This window comes from Panulirus ornatus, chromosome 73 (genome assembly GCF_036320965.1).
Source record: "Panulirus ornatus isolate Po-2019 chromosome 73, ASM3632096v1, whole genome shotgun sequence".
In the NCBI taxonomy this organism is placed as follows: Eukaryota; Metazoa; Arthropoda; class Malacostraca; order Decapoda; family Palinuridae; genus Panulirus; species Panulirus ornatus.
The window spans coordinates 9,224,125-9,240,113 of NC_092296.1; the positions used below are offsets into that span (position 1 = coordinate 9,224,125).

Here is a 15,989-nt window from a genome sequence, read left to right on the forward strand (position 1 = left end):
CTAACAGGATTTTCAAATTGATTCGCGAGCAAAAATATGAAAAGAAAAACCCCGCAAAATAATGATAAACTCAGGAGAAACAATTTACTGGCAAGTTGAAGTGTTGTGGCAGAACTGGAGGTGTGAAGCGCCGGTGTATTACATGGCCACGTACGGTAATGGCCATCCACACAAGCGGTTTTGTTTGAGCAGTAATTTGTACTATTGCAAGGCGGTAACACACACACACACACACACACACACACACACACACATACACAGATACGTATGTGTATGTGTGTGTATATATACATATATATATAATTCTTTTTCTTGATACATATTCGCCATTTCCCGCGTTAGCGAGGTAGCGTTAAGAACAGAGGACTGGGCCTTTGAGGGAATATCCTCACCTGGCCCCCTTCTCTATTCCTTCTTTTGGAAAATTGAAAAAAGAAAAATGAGAAGAGAGGATTTCCAGGGAGCGGGGGGCCGGAAATCCTCCCCTCCTTGTATTAACTTTCTAAAATGGGAAACAGAAGAAGGAGTCACGCGGGGAGTGATCATCCTCCTCGAAGGCTCAGAGTGGGGTGCCTAAATGTGTGTGGATGTAACCAAGATGTGAAAAAAGGAGAGATAGGTAGTATGTTTGAGGAAAGGAACCTGGATGTTTTGGCTCTGAGTGAAACGAAGCTCAAGGGTAAAGGGGAAGAGTGGTTTGGAAATGTCTGGGGAGTGAAGTCAGGGGTTAGTGAGAGGACAAGAGCAAGGGAAGGAGTAGCAATACTCCTGAAACAGGAGTTGTGGGAGTATGTGATAGAATGTAAGAAAGTAAATTCTCGATTAATATGGGTAAAATTGAAAGTTGATGGAGAGAGGTGGGTGATTATTGGTGCATATGCACCTGGGCATGAGAAGAAAGATCATGAGAGGCAAGTGTTTTGGGAGCAGCTGAATGAGTGTGTTAGCGGTTTTGATGCACGAGACCGGGTTATAGTGATGGGTGATTTGAATGCAAAGGTGAGTAATGTGGCAGTTGAGGGAATAATTGGTATGCATGGGGTGTTCAGTGTTGTAAATGGAAATGGTGAAGAGCTTGTAGATTTATGTGCTGAAAAAGGACTGATGATTGGGAATACCTGGTTTAAAAAGCGAGATATACATAAGTATACTTATGTAAGTAGGAGAGATGGCCAGAGAGCGTTATTGGATTACGTGTTAATTGACAGGCGTGCGAAAGAGAGACTTTTGGATGTTAATGTGCTGAGAGGTGCAACTGGAGGGATGTCTGATCATTATCTTGTGGAGGCTAAGGTGAAGATTAGTATGGGTTTTCAGAAAAGAGGAGTGAATGTTGGGGTGAAGAAGGTGGTGAGAGTAAGTGAGCTTGGGAAGGAGACCTGTGTGGGGAAGTACCAGGAGAGACTGTGTACAGAATGGAAAAAGGTGAGAACAATGGAAGTAAGGGGAGTGGGGGAGGAATGGGATGTATTTAGGGAATCAGTGATGGATTGCGCAAAAGATGCTTGTGGCATGAGAAGAGTGGGAGGTGGGCTGTTTAGAAAGGGTAGTGAGTGGTGGGATGAAGAAGTAAGAGTATTAGTGAAAGAGAAGAGAGAGGCATTTGGACGATTTTTGCAGGGAAAAAATGCAATTGAGTGGGAGAAGTATAAAAGAAAGAGACAGGAGGTCAAGAGAAAGGTGCAAGAGGTGAAAAAAAGGGCAAATGAGAGTTGGGGTGAGAGACTATCAGTAAATTTTAGGGAGAATAAAAAGATGTTCTGGAAGGAGGTAAATAGGGTGCGTAAGACAAGGGAGCAAATGGGAACTTCAGTGAAGGGCGTAAATGGGGAGGTGATAACAAGTAGTGGTGATGTGAGAAGGAGATGGAATGAGTATTTTGAAGGTTTGTTGAATGTGTCTGATGACAGAGTGGCAGATATAGGGTGTTTTGGTCGAGGTGGTGTGCAAAGTGAGAGGGTTAGGGAAAATGATTTGGTAAACAGAGAAGAGGTAGTAAAAGCTTTGCGGAAGAAGAAAGCCGGCAAGGCAGCAGGTTTGGATGGTATTGCAGTGGAATTTATTAAAAAAGGGGGTGACTGTATTGTTGACTGGTTGGTAAGGTTATTTAATGTATGTATGACTCATGGTGAGGTGCCTGAGGATTGGCGGAATGCGTGCATAGTGCCATTGTACAAAGGCAAAGGGGATAAGAGTGAGTGCTCAAATTACAGAGGTATAAGTTTGTTGAGTATTCCTGGTAAATTATATGGGAGGGTATTGATTGAGAGGGTGAAGGCATGTACAGAGCATCAGATTGGGGAAGAGCAGTGCGGTTTCAGAAGTGGTAGAGGATGTGTGGATCAGGTGTTTGCTTTGAAGAATGTATGTGAGAAATACTTAGAAAAGCAAATGGATTTGTATGTAGCATTTATGGATCTGGAGAAGGCATATGATAGAGTTGATAGAGATGCTCTGTGGAAGGTATTAAGAATATATGGTGTGGGAGGCAAGTTGTTAGAAGCAGTGAAAAGTTTTTATCGAGGATGTAAGGCATGTGTACGTGTAGGAAGAGAGGAAAGTGATTGGTTCTCAGTGAATGTAGGTTTGCGGCAGGGGTGTGTGATGTCTCCATGGTTGTTTAATTTGTTTATGGATGGGGTTGTTAGGGAGGTAAATGCAAGAGTTCTGGAAAGAGGGGCAAGTATGAAGTCTGTTGGGGATGAGAGAGCTTGGGAAGTGAGTCAGTTGTTGTTCGCTGATGATACAGCGCTGGTGGCTGATTCATGTGAGAAACTGCAGAAGCTGGTGACTGAGTTTGGTAAAGTGTGTGGAAGAAGAAAGTTAAGAGTAAATGTGAATAAGAGCAAGGTTATTAGGTACAGTAGGGTTGAGGGTCAAGTCAATTGGGAGGTGAGTTTGAATGGAGAAAAACTGGAGGAAGTGAAGTGTTTTAGATATCTGGGAGTGGATCTGTCAGCGGATGGAACCATGGAAGCGGAAGTGGATCATAGGGTGGGGGAGGGGGCGAAAATTTTGGGAGCCTTGAAAAATGTGTGGAAGTCGAGAACATTATCTCGGAAAGCAAAAATGGGTATGTTTGAAGGAATAGTGGTTCCAACAATGTTGTATGGTTGCGAGGCGTGGGCTATGGATAGAGTTGTGCGCAGGAGGATGGATGTGCTGGAAATGAGATGTTTGAGGAAAATGTGTGGTGTGAGGTGGTTTGATCGAGTAAGTAACGTAAGGGTAAGAGAGATGTGTGGAAATAAAAAGAGCGTGGTTGAGAGAGCAGAAGAGGGTGTTTTGAAATGGTTTGGGCACATGGAGAGAATGAGTGAGGAAAGATTGACCAAGAGGATATATGTGTCGGAGGTGGAGGGAACGAGGAGAAGAGGGAGACCAAATTGGAGGTGGAAAGATGGAGTGAAAAAGATTTTGTGTGATCGGGGCCTGAACATGCAGGAGGGTGAAAGGAGGGCAAGGAATAGAGTGAATTGGAGCGATGTGGTATACAGGGGTTGACGTGCTGTCAGTGGATTGAATCAAGGCATGTGAAGCGTCTGGGGTAAACCATGGAAAGCTGTGTAGGTATGTATATTTGCGTGTGTGGACGTGTGTATGTACATGTGTATGGGGGGGGGGGGTTGGGCCATTTCTTTCGTCTGTTTCCTTGCGCTACCTCGCAAACGCGGGAGACAGCGACAAAGTATATAAAAAAAAAAAAAAAAAAAAAAATATATATATATATATATATATATATATATATATATATATATATATATATATAACGTACGTGGGTCAGTTGTATGGAAACGGGGAATGTGAAGAATCAGGTCATGGTCCCTCTGTGGCTCACATTGTATAGGCCATTCTGTCTACATTCATAGATGCCACATTACCGCTCATACCCACTGCCTGACGACTCTATAGACGAGGGAGTTCCACACACTCCGTCTCTCTGTCTCCTCCCTCCCTCTCCTTCCCTCTCATCTTACCCCACCCTCTTCACCCTTCCATTACTCGCCCCTCACCACCTTTGCCCATCACCAGTATATCACCATATGGACCCGAATCGTGTGTGTGTGTGTGTGTGTGTGTGTGTGTGTTCGTTCGTGTCCTTGAGGCGTCATGAATTATCGAAAACCAATCGACGAACTGTAGTCAACTGGGCCGTACATCAAGGCCGAGGCCCCACACTACCGGAATACAGGAGTTACAGTTATGTAACTCGTGGTCTATGGTACACGGAGTCGTCCATACGTAAGTGTTTTTATGGAGGCTTCACAATATGTGACCCGCGGGAATCCATATGGAGGACAAAGGGGGTGAAGGTATGTAGCCTTTGATTCGTATTTACTTTCCCCGGCGCCGGTCACGTAAACGTTCCGGGAGTACATTACAGTACCGCCCGGTCACGGAGTGCCTCCCGTAACGCATCGTGGCCACGTTAAAAGGCCACGCTCGCTCGAGTGGCTCGATCTTTGCGTGACTTGACGAGCGTGTCTACGCTGGGGGGGAGGTCATTTGAAAGTACTTGTTTGACCCACCTGCTGAAGTACCTCTCATTTCTTGATGACTTTAGGAAAAAATGATTATATAAAGGTCTTTCTCTTCTGCCCACTTAACTTTATTTGTCATTTTTATTTTCCATTACATTTCGTTCGCAGATGTTCAAACATTGATAAACTTGATGTATTTTTTTTTTTTTTTGAGGTTTTCGTGTTTGTCGGTTATGATTTACATCATTAGGGTCGGCACGTAAGCTCATTTACAGCAGTTGGTGAGTTCCAAGATCCTCGCTCCACTCACACTCGCAACACACCACACTACACACACACACACCACACTACACTACACACACACACACCACACTACACACACACACACACCACACTACACACACACACACCACACTACACTACATACACACACCACACTACACACACACACACCACACCACACTACACACACACACACACCACACTACACTACATACACACACCACATTACACACACACACACCACACCACACTACACACACACACACACACCACACTACACTACATACACACACCACATTACACACACACCACCCACACACACCACACACACACACTCACACACACACACACCACACACCACACCACACACACACACACACACACCACACACACACACCAAACCCACAAACACACACACACAACCCCCAAATAACACCACACCCACACACACCCCAAAACCCCACACACACAACCCCCCAAACAACAAACCAAAACCCACACCCCAACACACAAACCCCACCACACCACACAACACACACAACCACACCCCCACACCACAAAACACACCACCCAAAAAAACACACCACCCCACAAACCCCCAAAAAACCCCCACCACACTACACACCACACAACACACCCAACCCCACATACACCACCCCACAAAAAAAAAAAAAAAAAACCCCCCAAACACAACCACACAAAAACACAAAAAACACACCACACTACACAAACACACCAAAACCACACCCCCACAACCAAAACAAAACACACACACACCACACCACACCACCCCACACACACACACACACACCACAAAACCCCACAACAAAAAACACACCCACACAACTACATACACAACCACATACACACCACCACCCACACAAACAAACCACACAACACACACACACACACACACCACACTACACACACCACACCACACCACACTACACACACACACACACACACCACACTACATACACACACCACACTACACACACACCACACTACACACACACACACACACACACACACACACACACACACACACACTACACACACACATACACACACACACACCACACTACACACACACACACCACCCACACACTACACACTAACACACACACACACACACCACACTACATACACACACCACACTACACACACACCACACTACACACACACATACACACACACACATACACACACACACACCATACTACACACACACACCATCCACACACTACACACACTAACACACACACACACACACACACACACACACACACACACACCTGCTATTAAGTGTCATTTTCTTACTCCTGAGGCGTTGAACCTGACATTTGGTCCAGCATGAATCGTGGTGCAAAGATTCCCTTGGTGCAGTGGGCTTATTCTCTCTCCTTGTATCAAACATTCAGATCTGTTGGTCTCGACTGCAAACAAATCAGTGATGAAAAATGTTATCCATTTCTGTTTTTGTGATAATTTCTCTGTCGGTGAGGCAGATTAGATTCCCCCTATGACTGCTAGTGGTTTATAGGTCTTGCATCCTTATGTAGTGTCCTCTTCATGGGGGGAATTGTATATCAAATACCACAGCTACTGTTGCTAGCATTCCCCCCACACTCTCCCCACCCAACAGAACACTGGAGTGTTGAATGAAAAAAAAAAGCAATAGCGTAAGTAATGCAGCTTTATTTTTATGTATGCGTCACGCACCTCTACAGTTTCAACCGTATCAAAATATATAGTGTGCCAAGTACAACAGTTTGTGAGAGTCTCTGTAGGATGAGCAGCAGCCTTGACCTGCATGACGGACGGAGGGAGTGAGGCCGATGTAGAAATATCCAGGAAATTTCGTGTTTGTGGCTTGGAGGCTCTCTCGCCACTAACAAAACTCCATAAAAGGGCCCTGGCCTTATTAAAACCCAAAAAACTTTTTAAAAAAGGGAAAAAACAGTCAAGGGAAAGGATCGACGAATTCTGGAGGAAGTGAAAAAAAAATTGTCCAAATAGTCCCTGGTCATAATCATTGGGATAGATATGTGACAATAGAGATTTCCAAAGCTTCGAAATTTAGGGAAAAAGAAAGGGTTTCCCCCAAAACGGCCACCCGGGGTTTTTGGCCACCCGGCGAAACAGTAATTGACCAGCAGCAGCTCCCCGGGAAATATTACTGGTCTAGCTGTTGGGGGGGGACACAACAAACAGCCAGCTCTCGAAGCAAAAAAAAAACAAGGTAATTAATTTTTAAAAAAAAAGGGGGAAAAATAGCAAATTGGGGGGGCCCAAACAAGTAAAATTTTAAATTGGAAATTTTTAAAGGGCCCCCCCCAAAAAAAAATTTTTTTTTAAAATTTTTTTTTTTTTTTTTTCCCGGGAAAAAAAACCCCCCTTTTTCCCAAAAAAACCCCAAAAAAAAATTTTTTTTAAAAAAAAAAAATTTTTTTAAATAGCCACCAAAACCCCCGGGGGAAATTCCCCAATTTTCCCCCTTTTTTTTTTTTCCGGGGGGGAAATTTTTCCCCCCCCCAATTTAAAAAAAATTTCCCCCCCCCGGGGGGCCCCAAATTCCTTTCCCCTTTTTAAAAAGGGGCCCCCCCAAAATTTCCCAAAGGGGGGGGTTTTTTTTTAAAAAAAAAAATTTTTTTCCGGGGGAAAAAAAGGGCCAAAATTTTTGGGGGGGAAAACCTTTTTTTTTTTTTTCCCCAAAACCAACCCCTGGGTTTTTCCCGGGGAAAATTTTTGGGAAAAAAGGGGGAAAAAAGGGGAAATTTTTTTGGGGGGGGGGAAAACCCCCCGGGGGTTTTTTTGGGGAAAACCGAAGGGGTTTTTTTTTAAAACCCCAACCTACCCTTTTTCCGGGGGGGTTTCCCCTTTTTTTAAAAAAAAAAAAAGGGGGGGGGGGGTTTTTTAAAAAAAAGGGGTTTTGGGGAAATTTCCCCCCTTTTTTCCCCCCAAAAAAAAGAAATTTTTGGGGGGGGCCCAAAACCATTTTTTGGGGGGGGCCCTTCCCCCCCCCCCAAAAAAAAAAAAAAAAAATTTCTTTAAAAAAAAAGGGAAAAATCTTCCCCCCCCCCAAAAACCCCCCCCTTTTTAAAAAAAAAATTTTTGGCCAAAATCCCCCTTTTTCCCCCTTTTAAAACCCCCCCCCCCTTTTAAACCCCCCCCCCCCTTTTAACCAAAAAGGGGGGGGGGGGGGCCGGGGCCCCCTAACCGGGTTGGGGGAAAAAACCCCCCCCTTTTTCGGGAAAATTTTCCCAAGGGGGGCTAACCTAACCAAGGGGCCATTTTCTAGTTGGTTGACGGTAAATTGGCCAAAAAAGGGGTGCCATATCGGGCGGGGCTAAAAAGGGCCACAGAGTGCCATACCCCCAACCCCTCCTTTTGGGCTGGGCTAACATAGCACAGAGTGCCATATTTCCTCTGGCTGGGCTAACATAGCCACAGAGTGCCATACTCTGGCTGGGCTTAACATAGCCACAGAGTGCCATACTCTGGCTGGGCTAACATGCCACAGAGTGCCATACTCTGGCTGGGCTAACATAACCACAGAGTGCCATACTCTGGCTGGGCTAACATGGCCACAGAGTGCCATACTCTGGCTGGGCTAACATAGCCACAGAGTGCCATACTCTGGCTGGGCTAACATGGCCACAGAGTGCCATACTCTGGCTGGGCTAACCTAACCACAGAGTGCCATACTCTGGCTGGGCTAACATGGCCACAGAGTGCCATACTCTGGCTGGGCTAACATGGCCACAGAGTGCCATACTCTGGCTGGGCTAACATAGCCACAGAGTGCCATACTCTGGCTGGGCTAACATAGCCACAAAGTGCCATACTCTGGCTGGGCTAACATAGCCACAGAGTGCCATACTCTGGCTGGGCTAACAAAGCCACAGAGTGCCATACTCTGGCTGGGCTAACATGGCCACAGAGTGCCATACTCTGGCTGGGCTAACCTAACCACAGAGTGCCATGCTCTGGCTGGGCTAACATGGCCACAGAGTGCCATACTCTAGCTAGGCTAACATAGCCACAGAGTGCCATACTCTGGCTGGGCTAACATAGCCACAGAGTACCATTCTCTGGCTGGGCTAACATGGCCACAGAGTGCCATACTCTGGCTAGGCTAACATGGCCACAGAGTGCCATACTCTGGCTGGGCTAACATGGCCACAGCGTACCATACTCTGGCCGGGCTAACATAGCCACAGAGTGCCATACTCTGGCTGGGCTAACATAGCCACAAAGTGCCATACTCTGGCTGGGCTAACATAGCCACAGAGTGCCATACTCTGGCTAGGCTAACATGGCCACAGAGTGCCATACTCTGGCTAGGCTAACATGGCCACAGAGTGCCATACTCTGGCTGGGCTAACATGGCCACAGAGTGCCATACTCTGGCTGGGCTAACATAGCCACAGAGTGCCATACTCTGGCTGGGCTAACATGGCCACAGCGTACCATACTCTGGCTGGGCTAACATAGCCACAGAGTGCCATACTCTGGCTGGGCTAACATGGCCACAGAGTGCCATACTCTAGCTAGGCTAACATAGCCCTGGCGTGCGACGCTTTGGCTAGGCTAACTAACTCCCAGAGTGCCCCACCATCTGGCTTTACCAACACAGGAAGGGAAGAACTGACGTGTCAATTTGAAAATTGCTGTCAGTTTTTTTGTGCTATGATCTGTTTTCTCGTAGAAAAAGTACAAATATACAAATGTATTAGGTGTAGTCGAATTACGTGTCACGACATCAAACATGTACCAATGTAATGTACGAATCTCGAATATACAGCGTTGCATATGGACGAAAGGTGCATCAACGCTGGCAGAACCAGTCCAGGCGAGTCCTCTCGGAGTCCAGTTGGGTTGGGGGGGGGGGGTGTGTGGTCTAGTTCGAGGCGTGTTGCTTCGACCATAACAGGAACACGGCGTCGGTAAACACGAACTGGTAACTGTCGTCTTCGATCGCGTTCACTCCTCTGGTGGGTTTTGGGCCTTGCCCCCTCCCCCCTCAAGAGTTTCACCTCCTTATGTAAAAGTTTCATTCCCTGGATCGTGTAAACCTGACGCACTCTTTTCATCTGCTTTCAAAAAGAAAAACTTTTATCATAACACCCGTGTGACGTAGGTATGAGAATAGATATATATCTATTGGACAGTTTCGTCGTAAATTTATCCAGTCGTGGGTATAGGTGGAATGAAGGGGGAGGTGGGGGAGGCGAGGGTTTCCATGGAACACTATCGTCTCCTTGTGTGTGCGCCAGGGTTACTTGTATGGTCGTTAAGAACGAGTGGCAATATTGTTTGAGAAATATATTAGGCGTTCTGTACTTCGTCCCCCTTGGTCGTAAGTGGAATTCCTGTCGAATTATACCCCTGATCAACTTTCCAAGTTAAACATTATCATTATCAAGTTAAACATTATTATTATCATAATTAGTATTATTATTATCATTACTAGGGACGTAATGCCGAAAAAAAAAAATCATCCATATTCTAGTTACAAGAGTGTGATCCACTGCCATAGACGGTGGAGAGGAACTGCATACACTTTCCTGGGTATATGTGACTTCCAGTGTTCTGAGTGCGGGCGGGGCCTGAGTTACGTTGCACGGTGAGGTGTGACGACTGCTGGACGAACGTACCTCTCGCGAAGAGTCGTCAGCAGCACTACGCAGGCCGCGCAAATAATCAGGCCACATAGAAAACGAGGGCATTGACGAAGAGCAATCTCTCTCTCTCTCTTTCGTGTTACAAAATAATTTCAAGTTGTTTGTTACTTTCGTCTGATCCTTTGTTTAATGGCGTTGTTTTCCCGGATCATCTTAGTTTGTGTGCTGAGTAGCAAGACTGGGCCTTGAACCACCCTTGGTTTAGCGGTAACGCGTTACCCGCGGTCTGTCTGGTCTTCGGAAACCGAGTGACTCTGTAACTCACGTAGTGGAGGAGGAGGGGAGGGGGGAGGGTTGGTGCGACCATATGATCCTCCACGACTGATTGTATACGAGTTAATTGATCATGTTGTAACCCTTACGATCATGTGGCCTGTGGTGGGTGTTTGGCTTTGGAGGGTTGGGGTAAGGAGGGGTGGGTTTAGTATGCCCTTAGTGTGTCCTTGGAGGAGGAGGGGCGGGGGGGGGGGTTGATATCGTGCCAACGCAAGGGTCAACATCACGCATATCACGAGTCATTTATTCATTTACGACCAAACTTCACACTGCGGTTGCCAGAAACTTCCTCCAGCCAGCTTCTGGAATACGTGAATATGTATGTGTTGAATTTCCAGGTGAATTGCAATTAAGAAACTGATTGAATCCGCTTGTATGTTGCTTCTTGTTATCAGCTGTTTAAAGTATTTCCCAAAATTAGTAGATTTAATTGTGTGTGTTTATATATTCATCAAGGAATTATAGATTATTCTCCCAGAATATACTCGTGGTGGCACAAGATAGTGCTTGGGAAGGTTAGACAGCAGAAGACTTGATGATATGTCAGGAGGTTAACTGCTGGAGAACAGTTCATGCGTGGAGGTCCACCTCAAGTGGCACCAGCAGGTGTGGAGGTCCACCTGAAGTGGCACCAGCAGGTGTGGAGGTCCACCTCAGTTGCCACCAGTAGGTGTGGAGGGGCACCCCAAGTGACACGAACAGGTGTTGAGGTCCACCCCAAGTGACACGAACAGGTGTGGAGGGGCACCCCAAGTGACACGAACAGGTGTGGAGGGGCACCCTAAGTGACACGAACAGGTGTTGAGGGGCACCCCAAGTGACACGAACAGGTGTGGAGGGGCACCCCAAGTGACACGAACAGGTGTTGCGGGGCACCCCAAGTGACACGAACAGGTGTTGAGGGGCACCTCAGGCGAAGTCTTCCTGCAGGGTCACTCTTACGAGCACCTATTCCTTAGAAATGTGAAATCACTCACAAGTTCTGGAAAATCTTTACTTCGTAATTCGTTTAAAGGTTACGTTCAAGGTGATTCCTCTGGCTATGGCTTATTTCTTTTTAAAGTTCGTTCAAGGTCTTTAAGCGGTTGGAAAGCGAAAGCATTTGATATAATTTTCCTTTGCGTCGGTCGTGGTCCAGGTTGTGATGGGAAGTTGTGCCTCACACACCTGCGTTTATACGCCACGCCCTTACGATTATGTGCCGCAGCCCTTACATCTGTGCGTCAACCCCTTATCCCCTCGATGCGTCTGTGCATCGCAGCCCTGAATCTGTGCATCACATCCATGCGTCTGTGCGTCAAAACCCCTGCGCCTGGGTCTCGCAACTCTGCGTCTGTGCATCATAGCCGCACATATCTGGTCCTCGCAGCTCTACATCTGTGCGTCACAGCCATGCATCTTCGCATCACACCCATACATCTCGGAGTCACAGCCCTGCCTCTATGCCTACGTCTGTGCATCACAGCCCTGCGTCTCTGCAACACACCCGTACATCAGGTGCGTTACAGCCACACGTCTTTGCGTCACAGCTTTGCGACAAACCCCAACGTCCATGTGTCACAGCCCTGCGTCAAAAAAAACAAAAAACTAACGTCCATGCGTCACTGCCCTGCACTTCTGCGTCACAGCTCTGCGTCTGTGCGTAGCGAGGTTTCGTCTGCCGGCCGACCACCGCAAGCACCGCCATCGCCTGAGCCTTCGGTAGCCAACATGGAGGTCGCCTCGTCAACAGTGGCCAAACCTTCCTCCCGCTGGATGAGGGCTCGGAGCTCGCCCATCGTCGGGCTCGGGCTCCTCGGGGTCCAACGCCTCGGCCGGCCCACGCTGAGGGCCGGAGAACGGAAAAGACGGTGGAGTTCGTACGAGGTGAGGCTAGGAGACTCCTCAACGAAATCCCAGACACTTCGACTCGAACAGGAGCGAGAATCGTCCATTCTGTTCGAGGTCTTCACCTGCGACGATGCGCACCTTGGCTGCGGCTGCCCCGTTGGGTCCTCACCTACAGCCAAGTCCTTCGGTTGTGTGTACACCGGAGACCCCGGATCACCTAGTGCCATCGGTGGATCTGAAGTCTGGCTGATGTCCGGTGGTGTATCGCGATCGTGGGCGCCCGAGTGAGGACCACTTGTGCTGTTGTGCAGAGATCCGTGTCCTGAGCCCGCCATCGAGCATCTCTTGGACCGAAATGGATAATTTCTCCCGAGCTTCAGTAACGCCGAGTCTGGTCTGGGGTTGGCCTGGGATACAGCACCCTCTGGATACCCAGCCCCCAAAGTCTTTGTAATATTGTCTTCAGTGCGTTCCTTATGTTCATTTGTGGAATGAGGACTTTGTTGTGGGGATGCACCTTGCGTGTTATGTTCAGGTGCCGCACTGTGGCCCTGGGCTGAGGCTGCCTGCATGGATGAGGTTAGCTTCTTGGCAGTAAGTGAAGGCGTGTAATCACCCTGGACTGGTGAAGGAGTGCCCATGGTCTTCACATTCTCCAACGTTCTGGTCTTTGCTGGTTCGTTTCCTGATGAGACCTGGCCGTCACTAGGGGTTGCGGACGTACTACGGCGTCCAAAGTAAGTCTGAAGTGTTGGGGTTAGTTGACCCTGGGTCTGCCAGTCGACTGCCAGCTCGCTAGGCGTCCGGGTACTTGAACGCCTTCCAGATGAGTTCGAAGATCGCCTTCTGGGATTCCTAGTAGTTCGAAGCTCCGATTCTTGTGTTCGTACTGGACTGCCGTCTGGAGGAAAATCCCTTCTTCCAGGTTTCGTCGAGGATTGCCCTCTGAAAACCAACGTTTCGTGTGGTATACCTTCTTCAGCAGGGAAGTCGGTGTGACTCTCGACTTCGCTTGAAGCCATCTGGAAGGCTTCTGATCCGTTAGGCGAGTCTGCAGTGGACTGCAGCCTCGCGTCTGCCGTGGATTGTGATTCTGGTTCTCCCCACGGGTCACTATCCCCTGGAGTTTCCTTCGACGCGCGAGATCGATTCCTCGACCGTCTTGAAGACCTGCCTCTCTTCGGCGTTCCCCGATCAGACCCGGAAACATTCCGCTGATCAACGAGTGGCTCCTGGCCTATAGCGCTCTCCCGCCCTTCCTCCTCCAGCTCCAACAGGAAGTTAATGACGCTCTCCAGGACTCGGTCGACGATGACCCTGGCCCAGTAGGTGACGTCGTGCTCATACACAATCTCCCATACATTCAGCCTCTCCTGGTGACGGGTGATCCTCCTGAAGTAGATGCCCTTAAGGTCGGCGAACCCCTGGCCCAAGACCCGCGAGGAGAGCCAACGCACATATTTCTGCATCGTTGGGGAGGCTTTCGAGTACGACCTCACCTGAAGGTCCTGCTCGACTCCCAGTACCGGGGACGGCCCCGGATGACTGCCCTGCGTGATTTCCAGCTCCACATGACCCGAGGAGGAGAGGCTGACCCTTAGATCCTCGTCATCTCTGATGCTCGTGAGCGACTTGGTGGGTTGGCCTCGATGTGGTGAGTGTGGGTCGGCTGTTGTAGGTTCCCGGTGCTGGATACGTGTGGCCTCTGCTCTGGTAACACCAGGGTCTCTGTCGAGGGTAATGAGCGTGGGCATCAGCACAGGGGTGGGCGTCTCTACCTCCGTGGGCGTGGGTGATGGGCTGTCTGAGGGAGGGGGATAGGTGATGGGTCGTGGGTTGTGGTCGTGGGTGCTGGAGTGAGGCCGAGGCGTTGCTGGAGTGGCTGGGTCGTTACCCCCCTCACCCTCGTCAGAGTCGCTGCCACGGATGTTTCTGAGGGAAGCCTCCAGACGCGCCACGATTGCCGCGTCGTTGACGGCTCTCCTCCAGTGGGCTTTAGGCAGGGTAATGGGCGTGGGCGTCAGTGGTCTGGGCAGGACGGGATGTGGCGACTCCCGCCGCGGTCGTCGTGGGATGTCTGGCAGACGGATGTGTGGTGTGAGAAGGGCGCTTGGGGACGCGAGAGGCGTGCCCTCAGGTCCGAGTGGGCGGCAGCCAGCCATACGTTGCACATGCTTCAGGTAGGCCCGCCGCCCGCGGTTGGTGGTGGGCGGCAGCTGAGCGTCGCTGTCAACACACTGGGCGTGGTTGGTGAGACGAAGGATGGGGGCTAGCTGGGCGGCTCCGTGGGGCGGGTGTTCGTCTCCGGGGGGTTGGTGTTCGTCTCCGGGGTGTGGGTGTTCGTCTCCGAGTGGTGGCGAGTCCGACGGCGGGGGCAGGCGAGGTAGGCGGCCGCTGCGGCCCCGGGACAGCAAGTAGGTGATGGAGCGGGCGAGGGCGGGCGAGAAGACCAGGCTGTCCTGCTCCTGCTGCTGGCCGGATGGGGAGGCCAGGCTGGGGTAGCAGCCGGTGGCGTCGCCTGTGGACCAGTCGGCCAGCTCCAGCTCCAGCCCAGACCCCGCCTCGAGACTCACAACCCCACGGGCAGCGTCTCTTTCCACCCACGCCTCCTGCCTTGTGGCCGCACGGGTCTTGGGCGTGTGTGAGGGTTCGGCGTCGGGCGTGGGTGAGGGCGTGCATGACGGCGTGAGAGGTTCAGGAGTCTGGTCCTCAGGCAGCTCTGGCACCGTCTCCAACAAGCGACCCAACGCCTCCACCGTCAGCGACTTCTGCGGGATAGACAGTGTCAGCTGCCGCCCGCACGCCGCCTCCACCCTCACACACGCCCTTCAGCATCACGCACGCGCCCTCCACACACACACACACTCACACTCAAACATTACAGGCAAGCCACTTAAATCTATGCACGTGTATTGAATCTAAAACTACACACGACCAATATCAATATGTATACAGGGTACTTAAAAATCCACGTCTACTGACACCTACGTCATTCATGTAGCAACAAAATGTATTACTCTCTGACAGGTCTGCAACAGCCTAAAAAAATGCGTCATTTCGACACCCAGTTATCAAAAAGGCCTGATCTGTAAATCTGCGCATACCTTGCTACACCGGATCTGCGCACGAGTCTGAATTATTCAAAAGTTATGGATGGCGTGTAAGATCTTCAGTATGCCAGGAATTTATGCGAGTAAAATGAGCCAACACCACACAGCTGATGTTTTCCAAACCCCGCTGGTGTGCTTCATTCTTATCACACCTATTTGCAAGTAAACAGTTACGTTCATGTTGTAATGAGGGGGGAAAAAAAAGAGGAAAGGTTTTGAGGTGATGACTTTCAGACATTATATTTGCGATTTCTCTCCTCTGTGCCTGGAGCTGATGCCATCTTCGTCAGGTAATGGGACGGGTACGTGTCCACACTGACGAG

At 49.3% G+C, this 15,989-nt stretch overlaps 1 protein-coding gene across 6 annotated transcripts in view; it reads right to left on the minus strand.

Annotated features, from left to right (window-relative positions):
- The window catches only part of LOC139748307 (uncharacterized), a 107,934-nt gene that overhangs the window by 54,468 nt on the left and 37,477 nt on the right, over window positions 1-15,989 (minus strand). Inside the window, exon 6 of one of the 6 annotated variants that reach the window (XM_071661311.1) lies at window positions 9,235-15,324. The exons of the other annotated variants lie outside the window; for them this stretch is intronic. Within the exon in view, the coding sequence (XP_071517412.1) occupies window positions 12,349-15,324 (2,976 nt within the window). The 3' untranslated portion in view covers window positions 9,235-12,348. Of the gene's footprint in view, window positions 1-9,234; window positions 15,325-15,989 lie in introns of those variants that run through there. 6 annotated transcript variants of the gene reach the window in all.